Here is a 12897-nt window from a genome sequence, read left to right as displayed (position 1 = left end):
TCATCCCAGATTTATGAATGAAACCATGGCGGGGTGTGAGATCAGGTCCTTGGATTACGAACCCAGTAACATGACCGCGACGCTACATTAGTGAGGTGCCAACAACCTGCGATAATTCAACACAATGCAATGAGAGAAACTTTAAAACAAGGGGTAAGAATCTCCAAAGTGAACAGGTCTACTTACTTTGTGACACTCTCACAAGCTCAGAAACACTAAAAACTCCAGATGTAATAAAACAGTCTTGGAAATTCAAATGCCCTAATTTGGAAAGAAAGGAGAAAGATGTCATTGGAAAATTAATCAAATGTAGTAAAATGACACACAACAGGACCATCTGAAAAGACACTGCCTCTTAGAAATAGTGTTTACTAAATATAAACTCTCTTTGTCAGAGTCACACCAGGCATAAGCAATGCAAATCGGAGGTGATATATCTCACTGTGTTCCAGGGTTCGACACGACCCAGTGAGGAACTGATGCTCTGTCACAATTAACATCTCATATTTGTACAGTGTCTTAATCAGAGAAAACATCCCCAGGGGTCAGCGCGGGAACGTAATCAGGCGAAAAAGAGAACAAACAGAAATGAAGGGGATATTAGGATGGGTGACCAAACACTTGTCAAAGAGGTGAATACTTAGGAACATCTTCATGGAGGAGAGGGAGGTAGAGAGGGAGAGAGATTTGGGGAAGGAATTCCAGAGCGTAGGACCTTGGCAGCTGATGGCATAGCCGCCAATCGTGGAGCGGAGGAAGCCTGCATCACAATGGACTGAGGCTATACTGCTCATCACCACCCATTTGGCATCAGCAATGTTTGGCAGTGGGTGGGTGCAATCAGCCAGGGGTCCTACTCCTAACTTCCACCCGATGGCCTCAATTAGAAGTTGCAAGTTTGCAGATATCAGGCAAGCACCTGATCGGGCAGCAATGTGAAGGCTCCTCTCGCAGTTCGGGCCCTAGTCAATACTTTATTATTTGTCACCATTTAACGGGCAGGTCCATGCTCTCTATGAACCAAACCGCGTAATAAATCTGGATGAATATGCCACAGAGCAAAGGGTGAACCCGTACACCACTGAACTCCAATCTGGGAATGATATGTGATGCCACTGTACACTCCTAACCTCTTTGACTTGGCCTGACAACACTGCAGCCAGAGCAAATGGTCAAGGCTAAACGACCCAATCAGACTTATCACATGGCATTAAATTACACAGAAACAAAAGGATCAAAGTGACGCAACAGAGTCTAGAACTCTCACGATTATAACAGCAGTCCTTTGAGAATTTTACACTGGGCCTATCAAGTTTAATCTCACAGCAACAACATGAGTTAACCCAGAGAACTAAAGGAATTGCAGAAATGTGTGGCATTTATTCCCAGTTTGAGGTGCAGAACTGTCAATCAAGTCAGACAACACGACTGCCCCCAGCCACCGCCCTCCCCCCACCCTCCCCCCGGGGCTGATTCGCACATGCCTGACTTAAGTAATTCTCACATCCCTTACCCCAGAGCAATGGAAAGCTGCCACAAAGGACATCAGTCACACTGATAGGGTGCATGTCTTTCATCAGACTAATTGCTACATCAAATAATTTAGCCACCAATTTGCTCTCGTCAAAAGGTTGTCCATAACTCAGCAATATAAACAGAAGCAAGACATCTCTTTGAAAATCAAACTCCACTGCAGACAACCAGGTGAACTGGATTCCATGTATGTCATGACAAAAGAATTCTCCACAGATACAACAGCAGCTGTGATTTCCATTCGAAGAAGCTCGGTGTCTAGCCTGGTTAGAAATATGTGTAAAAATGTGTTATGTCGAAATGCCTAGAACTGGAAGTGGGATGGATCTTACTTGGTCGTTCCTCGGTGTTAGCTGTGGTTCAGTGTGTGGCGCGTTTGTGGCTGAGTCAGAAGGTTATGGGGTTTCAAGTCGCATTGCGGGGACAAAATCCACACTGGCACTCCAGCTCTGTCCCAAGGGAGTGCCGGACTTTTGGAAATGCTGCCTTTCGGATGAGACGTGAAACTGCCCTCTCAGGTGGAGCTAACAAATCCCATGGCACACTGTTTCAAAGAAGAGCAGGGCAGGTCTCCCCTGTGTCCCCTGAATATTCATCCCTTAACCAATATCATTAAAAACACATTATCTGCTCTTTGCGATATTACTGTCTGTGGGAACTTGCTGTGTGCAAATTGGCTGCCACACTTCCTACATTACAACAGTGATGATACTTCAAAAGTATTTGATTGGCTGTAAAACACTTTGGGACATCCTGAAGTTGTGAAAATTGTTATATAAATGCAAGTCTTTCTATCCAGACTCACACTTACACCATGGTAGGATACGTAAGGAACTCTACCCCCGTGACAGGAAATTAGGGGAGAGAATTAGGACAAGGGAAAAAAAGAGGAGCAAAGCTTTGGAATGACTCGGAATAACATTAACTAATACTTATGCAATAGCAAAGAATTCCCAACCTCCCACTCTTTAGATTGTTTCCCCTGGCAGTCCAGACAATTTTCCACCAAATGTATGGAGGAAAATTAGAGGAATCCCCAACAGGAATTTTACTCCAGCATCAAGTGTGACGTGAGAAAAAACTTTTTCACACAGCGAGTGGTTCGGGTCTGGAATGCACTGCCTGGGAGTGTGGTGGAGGTAGGTTCAATCGAGGCATTCAAGAGGGCATTAGATGATTGTTTGAATAGAAACAATGTGCAGGGGTATGGGGAAGAGGCAGGGCAATGGCACTAGGTCATAATGCTCATTCGGAGAGCCAGTGCAGGCACGATGGGCCAAATGGCCTCCTTCTGTGTTAAAATTCAGTGATCTTCAATATGGGAACATGACAGGCGGGAAGGAAAGAAATGGACATCAAGACAAAAAAATATAGGAGGTGCTAAAGTGAACGTGGTCAAAGTGGAGGGGTGTCTGGAGGAAGAGGAGGAGGAGGCAGTGGAGTTTAGGCACAGAAGTTCAGCACTTGAGGCCCAGATGCTTGAAGGCAAGGGTGGAACACAGGACTTAGGAGCAGGAGTAGATCATTCAGCCCCTCGAGCCTGCTCCGCCATTCAATAAGATCATGGCTGATCCGGTTGTGGTCTCAACTCCGCTTTCCTGTCTGCCACTCATAACCCTTGACTCCCTTGTGGATCTAACTCAGCCTTGAACAGATCCAATGACCCAGCCTCCACAGCTCTCTGGGAAAGAGAATATCACAGACTAACAACCTCTGAGGGAAAAAAATTCTCCTCATCACGGTGGGGTGAAGGGAAGGTGAGGGACACGAGGACTCAGTCCGGGGAATAGAGAGTTTGGGAGATATGATGGATCTGGTAGCAAACAGCCTTTGTGATGGAGTGGACATAGGATTGGAAGTTAAGCCTGGGGTTAAATGTGGTGCTGAGGTTATGAACATTTTGGTGAGACAGTAGCCTTAACCCTTTCAGCAGATGGTTCTAATTAGGCAATCAATGTCAGGACAGTGAAAATGTTATGTCTGAACACTGCACTATTTCCCTCAAGAGAGTTTAAAACTTGCTCTTATTTTGTTATTTTTGTCAAATTAAATCCAAATTGTTTAAATGGTAGATGGAGACACAATGGTAGACAGGACACTAGTTTACCATCATCTGGAGTGCAGTTTGTTCAAAACTAAATGTAGGTTTTAGCTGGCAATATGGTAAATTTTGCTTCAGTTAAGAAATTTTGGGAACATTGAAGGCCTACAGTGCACCAAGTTCCAATGAACAGGGCAAGAGAAGGAGAGTGAAGAAGTGACACTTAGCAAAAAGGAGAATGATGAAGTAACACTTAGCTGATGTCAAGCCTAGGTTTTTTGTACAGTTCCAGCAACATCATTCTCCATCATAAGGTCAGAAGTGGAGATGTTCGCTGATGATTGCACAATGTTCAGCACTATTCACGACTCCTCAGATACTGAAGCAGGCCATGTCAAAGTGCAGCAAGACCTGGACAATATCCAGGCTTGGGCTGACAAGTGGCAAATAACATTTGCGCCACACAAGTGCCAGGCAATGACCATCTCCAAGAGAGAATCTAATGATCACCCCTTGACATTCAATGGCATTGGCACTGCTGAATCCCACCCGATCAACATCCTGGGGGTTCCCATTGACCAGAAACTGAACTGGACTAGCCATATAAATACTGTGGCTATAAGAGCAGATCAGAGGCTAGGAATCATGCAATGAGTAACTCACCTCCTGACTCCCCAAAGCCTGTCCATCATCTACAAGGCACAAGTCGGGAGTATGATGGAATACTCCTCACTTGCCTGGATGAGTGCAGCTCCAACAACACTCAAGAAGCTCAATACCAACCAGGACAAAGCAGCCCCGCTTGATTGGCAACCCATCCACAAACATTCACTCCCTCCACCATCGACGCACAGTAGCAGCAGTGGGTACCATCTACAAGATGCACTGCAGGAATTCACCAAGGCTCCTTAGACAGCACATTCCAAACCTATGACCGCTACCATTTAGAAGGACAAGGGCAGCAGATAGATGGGAACACCATCACCTGGAAGTCCCTCTCCAAGTCACTCACCATCCTGACTTGGAAATATATCGCCGTTCCTTCACTGTCGCTGGGTCAAAATCCTGGAACTCCCTCCCTAACAGCACTGTGGGTGTACCTACACCACAGGGACTGCAGCAGTTCAAGGCAGCAGCTCACCACCACCTTCTCCAGGATAATTAGGGATGGGCAATAAATGCTGGCCCAGCCAGCCAAGCCTACATCCCATGAATGATTTTTTTTTAAATTCTCCTAAGAATCTTTCAGTACAGAAGGCGGCCATTCAGTCCATCATCTCGGTGCAAGCTCTTTGAAAGAGCTATACAATTTAGTCCCAAAACACCCCCCACCCCACTCGTTCCTCAAATTCTGTGTTTTATTTTTCCTTTTCAAGTATTTAACTTGAATTCCCTTTTGAAAGTGTTTTTGCATCTGCTTCCATTCCAGATCACCACAACTCTGTCTAAAAAAAAAATTCCTCATCTCCCCATCAACCTCACCCCCTCCCACCTCTTTCAGCCCTTTTGCCATTATCTTAAGTCTGGATTCTTTGATTACTCACCGTTCTGCCATTGGAAACAGTTCCTCCCTCCTTCAAAACCCTTAATAATTTTGAACACCTCTACTAAATCGCCCCTTAGCTTTCTCTGCTCCAGTGAGAACAATCCCAGTTTCTCCAGTCTCTCCACATAACCGAAGTCCTTCATTCTAGTCAACCTCCCCTGCACCCTCTCCAAGGCCTCAGCACCCTTCCTAAAGTGTGGAGGCCAGAATTAGAAAGAAAGGCATACCTTTGTACAGCGCCTTTCACACAGGACGTCCCAAAGCACGTTACAGCCAATGAAATGCTTCTGGAAGTGTATTCACTGTTTTAACACAGGCAGCCAATTTGCATACAGCAAGCTCCCACGGCCAGAAATGGGATAATGACCAGATCATCTGGTTTGTTTTTTTTAAATGATGTGGATTGAGGGATAAATATTGGCCAGAACAAAGGCAAACTACTGAGGATGCTGGAAAGCTTAGATAAAATAAAAGAAAACAAAAAAAAAATGCTGAAAATACTCCACAGGTCTGGCAGCGTCCGTGGAGAGAGAAACAGAGTTAACATTTCTGTCCTGTGACCTTTCGTCATATTCTGAAACTCTGGACTGGATTTTCAATTTGATGCCTGGATAATTCCCAAACCCTCCGCCGTGCCAGTTGTCGCTCACACAACGCAATCCTCACAATGCTGCTGCCCCTATCTGGTTTGAAGGTAGGCCTGGTGCTTAACTAGCGGCGCTGAGCTCTGTGAGGAGACAGGAGATCAGCGCTCAGGGAATCAGCCAAACCGCCGGCTAAACCATTACTGTGCCTGATCTTGCCCTTTGGCAGAAAATCTGCCTGTTTGAAAACACCTTGCAGCTCCCGTATCGAACCTGACAGCTGTGCACTGCAACCAAACTGTGCAAGTTTGACCATTTGAAAAATCACCCCCTCACCCTCCCTAGCCCCATAACAACAGGAACTGAGCTGGACCAGCCATATAAATACTGTGGCTACAAGAGCAGGTCAGAGGCTGGGAATCCTGTGGCGTTTCACTTACCCCCTGGATCCCCAAAGCCTGTCCACCATCTACAAGACACAGGTCAGGAGTGTGATGGAATACTCCCCACTTGCCTGGATGAGTGCAGCTCCCACAACACTCAAGAAGCTTGACACCATCCAGAACAAAGCAGCCCGCTTGATTGGCACCACATCCACAAACATTCACTCCCTCCACCACCGACGCACAGTGCCAGCAGTGTGTACCATCTACAAGATGCACTGCAGCAACTCACCAAGGCTCCTTAGGCAGCACCTTCCAAACCCACGACCACTGCCATCTAGCAGGACAAGGGTAGCAGATAGATGGGAACACCATCACCTGGAAGTTCCTCTCCAAGTGACTTACCATTCTGACCTGGAAATATATCGGCCGTTCCTTCACTGTCTCTGGATCAAAATCCTGGAACTCCCTCCCTAACAGCACTGTGGGTGTACCTACACCACATGGACTGCAGCGGTTCAAGAAGGCAGCTCACCACCAACTTCTCAAGGGCAACTAGGGACAGGCAATAAATGCTGGTCTAGCCAGCAACACCCTCATTCCATGAATGAATAATAAAAAGAAATTCCTCAAGGAGACGTAGTTGTAGGTGAGCAGGTTCCCCATTCCTTCTCCCCACTCTCCCTTTGAAAACTGCATCACTTTCCAAAAGTGTGGAATCCAGTGACTCACTTCAGGAGCACAATTTTCAAAGCACACATCCCCTTGTTCACCCCCTCCTCCTGAAATTGAAAATTCAATCTGTTAACTCTGTTTCGCCTTCCACAGATGCTGCCAGAGCTCCTAAATATTTACAGCATTATCTGCTTGTAAACTCCCCTGCACTTGATTGGAAATGGCGTCACGGGACCTTCTGTGGCCACCCCAGAGGGGCATCGGTTTAATGTCTCATCCGAAAGACAGCACATCCGACAGTGAAGCACCCCTTCAGTACTGCACTGGGAGTGTCAGCCTGGACTTTTGTGCTCTCGTCTCTGGAGTGGGGTTTGAACCCAGAACCTTCCGACTTGGAAATAAAAACTGATAATGTTGGAAAAATTCAGCAGGTCGTCTGTGGAGAGAGAAACAGAGTTAACGTTTCGAGTCCAATCTGACTCTTCATCGGGAACCCTGACTCAGAACCGGACACAATTCCAACGGTGATTATTGGAAGGGTACAAAAGCCATCGGGAAAATGCAGTAAGGATTTCCTAGGCACTATTCACAGGAGTTGGAAAAGATGGAGGAACGATCCCAGAGAAGCCTTCAGACTTCAAAAGGTTATGACAAGGTAAGCAATGCTAGGTTATTTCCACCGATTGGTAAGGTTGCAACCAGGATTGCCCTGCTGCCTCCTGGAATTATAGATTAATCTCCAGGACAATGCTGCATGCCAATAGCCAGGAAAAAAAAAAATCAGAGGGGGTTACTGAAAAAAAATGCCAATTTATTCGTTATTGGAGATGGGGAGGGGGGCTGCTGTTTGATTGGCAGTCAATAATCATCCAATCCAACAAGGAATCTTCTGTTCACTTTCCAGTTGGCCTGAGGGAGGCAGAGTCCAGTGAAAGTGAGCGTGATGACGAGGACGATTGGCGGCAGTGTGGAAGGTCAAGTGGGGAGCTGGTGCAACCTTCAGGAATACATCCGGCCAGAATTGACGACCCTACAGGCGGATGACACCATGAGGAGAGGGAATAGGTTTAAAATAATCGCCAGGTGAAAAAAAGTTGTTTCTTTTTGCGTATCTTCGCACGCACTTTTTTTCCATTGGGGAAGAGCGGGGATGATGGTGGAAGGATTCCCGAGCTGATTATCAGCTGCTGATCCCCATCGTGAACACTCATTCCATTTCCAACAAGGCCTAGCGTGGGACTTGAACCCGGAGCTCCTGGACCAGGGGAGGAGCTTAGTAAAATTGCTTTACGTAGAAGGTGCTTAGAACATGGAATTCTCTGCCGGCCTCCGATGTTGGAGTTGAGTTCCCAAATTATTTCCCAAGGGGCTTAGATAGTTGCTTGACAGAAAGCGATGTTAAAGGGCATGGGAAGTGGGATTAAACTCGATAGCTCATGAGGAGAAAAATGTACCAGGCAAAGGGCCTATTTCTGAGCTGCAACACCGTTGGAGGAAATATCGGCTGAGGGGGATAGGGAGTTTCACAGCCTACAGGTGCTGGGAGAGAGTTACGTTGTGAGGTGATGTGTGATCTGCTTTCGATTCTGAGCATTTCAATGTGAGTCTGCAATCAGGGCGATGAGCCTGGGTCAAGCAGCCTATCAGAAACAGGGGGCAATTGCCCCTGGTGCCTCCGAGAGGAACAATCCGATTGTCAATCAGTGCCCCCCCCCACTGACAAGAGAATGTAGATGTGCGGATGGCAAATGGCTGAAGACCTGTTTGTGTGTATGCTGCATGCCAGCAGTGAGACCTGCTGGCAAGAAAAGGAGGATAAGCAAGTTTAGAATTATCCAGAAAGGCTGTAATTCTGTCATCTTCCGCTCAGGTCAAAGCAAGCCCAGCCTCACGCAAACCACATTCACGGAATTTTACAGTATACCACACCAATTGGCCATTAAATGTCTGCTGGCTCTCTGAAAAAGCCATCTAGTTAATTCTGTTCTTCACCCTGAATAATGTTTTGCTTTTAGTCTTTATCCCATTCTCTTTTAAAAGCTATCACAAATTTTACATCCACCAGGTTCTGCTCATGTATTCCACACCCAAACAACCCTCAGCATGAAAACAAAGTGTCCACTAATCCCTCCCTTTGTATCAGTACTCGATCTACAAAACCTATCTTGTCCTGAAGTTGGCACTGCATCTAGTTACAGAACCTGCAAGTTGCTACAAGAACACTAATCCTGGCTCTGCCACGATGAGCACTAGACACAGGCACTGTGTGTTCGAGTGTGAGTGTGACTGTGTGCACGTGTGCCTGTCGTGTTTGAGGTTGCACGTGTGTGTGTGTGTGTGTGTGTGTGGGTGTGTGTGAATGTGCTTAAGTGTGTACATGTAGATAGATGTGTGTAGGTATGTGTCAGCATATGTGTGTGTGCATGTGTAAAACCTGTGTGTGTGCATGAATAGGGGTGTATATGTGTATTGTAAGTATTTGTGTGTTGCGTGTGTGCGAATTTGTATAGGCGTGTGTGAGTGTATGTATCTGTGCGTGTGAGTGTATGTTTGTATAGGTGAGTGTGAGTGTATGTTTGTATAGATGTGTCAGTATACATTAGTGTGGAGGAGTATAGTTGTGTGAATGTAGATCGGTGTGTGAGTGTAAGTCTGTGTAGATATGTGTAGTCATGTCGCTGTATATAGGGGTGTGTGTAGGCATGTTGGTGTATGTTGGAATGTATGTGTCGGCATGCCGGTGTATGTAGCAGTGTGTGTAGGCATGTTGGTGTATGTAGCAGTGTGTGTAGGCATGTTGGTGTATGTAAGGGTTGTATGTGCATGTTGGAGTGTAGGGGTGGGTCGGTGTGTAGGGCTGTGTGGTAATTATGTTTCAGCAGATGCTGTAATTACAGTTCTCCAACACACAAAACGCATTTTATTGTACAATTGTTAAAACCAACATTCACAGCAGAGATGAATGGTGACAGCATGTTGTATCCCTCCATTCCAAAAGCTGCCGGAACATAGTGTGGAGCAGTGGTCCTACAACAGCTCCCTGTGCCAGCCAAGTGGCGTGCTGATCGGACAGGAACCAAGAAGTGCCAGTAGGATCAGCATCATCACTGCACACAGCGTTATCCTGTCGATATTTCACTGTGTCCACAACTCGCTGACTATTTATAGAGAGAAGGTACACCTTCACTTCCATGGATTACTTCCAAGTACACTGTGCTGAACAGACACTACAAGGTTATAGAACTCAGTTCAGTTCCCTGTGGATCCCCACAGATTTCCATGGAGGTTAGGAATGCAGCAGATGGCATTATTGGGGGGGGCAACAGGGGGCACATGGAGTGGGCCTGAATCTACAGTACAATCCAGACAGATTTTCCATATTTTCACACTCATTGGGACTACTGACTTAAAGGGGTCTAACCTTTATTTATTTTGCCAGTTTGTTTTTCTACTTCCCTCTAAAGACATGGATATTTTCAGACAGTTTGATCAAGTGCCTAAATTGCCAATGCATTTTAACCCAACGCTGTATGAGCCAGCCAGCTTTGGATTGCTTTTGCATTGCTCTCCAAATGTGCTGGCAGGGTCACACTGGGCCAAAAGGCCTCCTCCTATCCTGTAACCTTCACCCACCGTGCAGACTCTGTTTTCTAGCAGAAGTCAGCGGACGAGGAGTGGGGAACCTCGGTTGACATGTTTTCCCCAATTGCCGACACCAAGATGTAAGTGTTTCTTCCTCAGAATCGAAGCAGGAATCATTTTGCTACAGCTCTTGTGTCACACTGGGCGGTCTGCTTACACACTGCGGAATTGTGGGAGTTGGAGGACCAAGCATTTCTAAATGGTTGTAAAACACGCCCCTCGGCAGGATTGGTTGTTGCCATGCATTGGCGCGCCGATGCATGGTAAGTGTGGAACTTGGGGGGGGAGCTAGGTTTCCAACCACAGTTCTGTTATCTAGTCTTCCACTGAGCTGGGTGGATGCAGTGAGTTGGGAGTTCTGGGCCTATCCCGATTCTTTCGTTTAAGGTTTCTCCACCGAAGTAGCAATGAAGCTAGAACAGCCCTTTTCCAAAACTCACAAAATTCAAACCAGAAGACAAACCAGTGAGTATGAAAATTAAGGACACAGGGTTACCTAGATTTTGGGGTCTGAATTCCTCTCTCTATCTCATTAACCTTCTTCATCTCCACACCCTTCAAGATCTCTGTGCTCCTCCAATTCTGGCCTCTTGCACAACCCGGAATCCCTTTGGCCCACCAACGCCGTCCGTGCCTTCAATCACCTAAACCCTACACTGTGGAATTCCCTCCCCAAGTCTTCCCTCCTCCCTCACCTCCTTTACGGCCTACCCCTTTTGCCAAGCATTTGGTTACCTGTCCTGATATTGCCTTCTTCATCGGGGACATTTTACTACATTAAAGGCATCGTAGTTGTTGAGTCGTCATGGTGATAGGCCTACCTATGGCCAAGAGGCTACAGTTTGACCATCCCTGGTGCGGTGGGTAAAAATACTGGGGAGTGTAGCGCCAACTGACCGAGACCACAGTTTCGATGCCTGAAATGTGTTGAATTACTTTATCTAAAGTGGAGAGGCAGTTGGGTGCCAAATTGAGCCTGAGCACTTATGGGATGGATACAGTTGAAAAGTTTCTCTCCTGTTTCTACTCCTTATGTTTTTATAGTCGCTATGGCACTGGAACAATAGCATCTACCCCACACCATTATGAGGGGGAGAATATAAGTATTGTGAAAAGAAATCAGAATTTCAACAGAAACCACATCATCTGGCACAGATGATCGAATGAGAATCATTGAATGTCACGGTATAGGAGGAGGCTTGAACTGACTCCCTCAGAGTTGTCTATATTCCCGGCCCTTTCCCAATCCCATTTAATTTTTTTCTTTTTCAATGTTTATCCATTTCCCTTTCGAAAGCGATTATATATCTCCTCCCTCCGTTGTTTCACGTTGCATTCCAAGTTCCAAAAATGCATGGCATTAGAAATAATTCTCCTGACCATGCTCCTCAATCTTTTGGCGGTGATTTTAAATCTATGCCCTCTCACCAACCAGTGGAAATAATTTACCTCGATCGACTTCCTCAAATCCCCTCATAATTTTGAACTCTTCTGCCAGATCGAGCCTTAAACCTTCTTCATCCTGGCCAGATTTAGCGAGGGTGCAGGAAAGGTTTACGAGACTAGTTCCAGGGATGAGGGCAACTTTGGTTACGTGGGTAGATTGGAGAAGGTGGGGTTGCTCTCCTTCGAGGAGGTCGCGAGGAGATTTGATCGAGGTGTTGCAAAATCACGAGGGGTCCGGGCAGAGTCGACAGGGAGAAACTGTTCCCATTGGTGGTGGCAGGGTCGAGAGCCAGGGGGCACCGGTGTAAGACGACTGGCAAAAGAAGCAACGACAACACGAGGAAAATCATTTTGCGCAGCAAGTGACTAGGATCTGGGACGCACTGCCTGAGAGTGTGGTGGAGGCAGGTTCAATCAAGGGTTTCAAAAGAGAATTGGATAAGCACCCGAAAGGGAAAAAAAATATTTGCAGGTCTACAGGGAAAGCTAATTTGCTCTCGCAGAGAGCTAGACGTGGAAATGAGGGGTGAATGGCCTCCTCTTGCGCGGTAACTATGATTCTATCCCTACGATCTCTCCCCAGTCTCTCCTCTTCACTGAAGATTCCCATCCCTGGAATCGTCTCAATCCTGCACACTTGACATGGGCTTGACGTCCTCCCTGAAGAGAATTATAGAATTGGCCGTGATATTCTAACCAATGGTTTGCACTGGTCTAGATTTATCACGCTGGATTTTTCCTCTTCAAGACCGAGAGGGGAGTGTGATGGTCCAAAAAAAAATAACCAATTTGCAATTGGCTGGGTTATGAATCTACAACAACAGGATAGAGCAGAGCTGCTTAAAGACTATAGCGGTATTCGAGTTACACAGGATATCAGATAAAAACACAATGAACAGATTAATATAACCAAGGCTAGACACACACTGTGAACACTAAACTTAAAAGGCAGTTTTTTAAAAAAAACCTATTGAATGCAACATAAATAATTACTTACTTTCATGCCTCCTTACTCATTTATTCTTTCATATATAAAAAATATCTTCT

The 12897-nt window shown here is 46.1% G+C and overlaps 1 protein-coding gene across 6 annotated transcripts in view; it reads right to left on the bottom strand.

The window, feature by feature from the left end:
* nfixb (nuclear factor I/Xb) overlaps positions 1–12897 on the bottom strand; it is a 388901-nt gene that overhangs the window by 81930 nt on the left and 294074 nt on the right. For all 6 annotated transcript variants that reach the window (XM_078531446.1, XM_078531444.1, XM_078531449.1 and 3 more), the window contains one exon: positions 187–261. In XM_078531446.1, coding sequence (XP_078387572.1) covers positions 187–261 — 75 coding nt within the window. The remainder of the gene's footprint in view (positions 1–186; positions 262–12897) is intronic.

The sequence above is a fragment of the Cetorhinus maximus genome, chromosome 28 (genome assembly GCF_964194155.1).
Source record: "Cetorhinus maximus chromosome 28, sCetMax3.hap1.1, whole genome shotgun sequence".
NCBI lineage: Eukaryota > Metazoa > Chordata > Chondrichthyes > Lamniformes > Cetorhinidae > Cetorhinus > Cetorhinus maximus.
The sequence above is the reverse complement of the archived record's forward strand: the minus strand, read 5'-3'. Positions and strand labels throughout refer to the sequence as shown.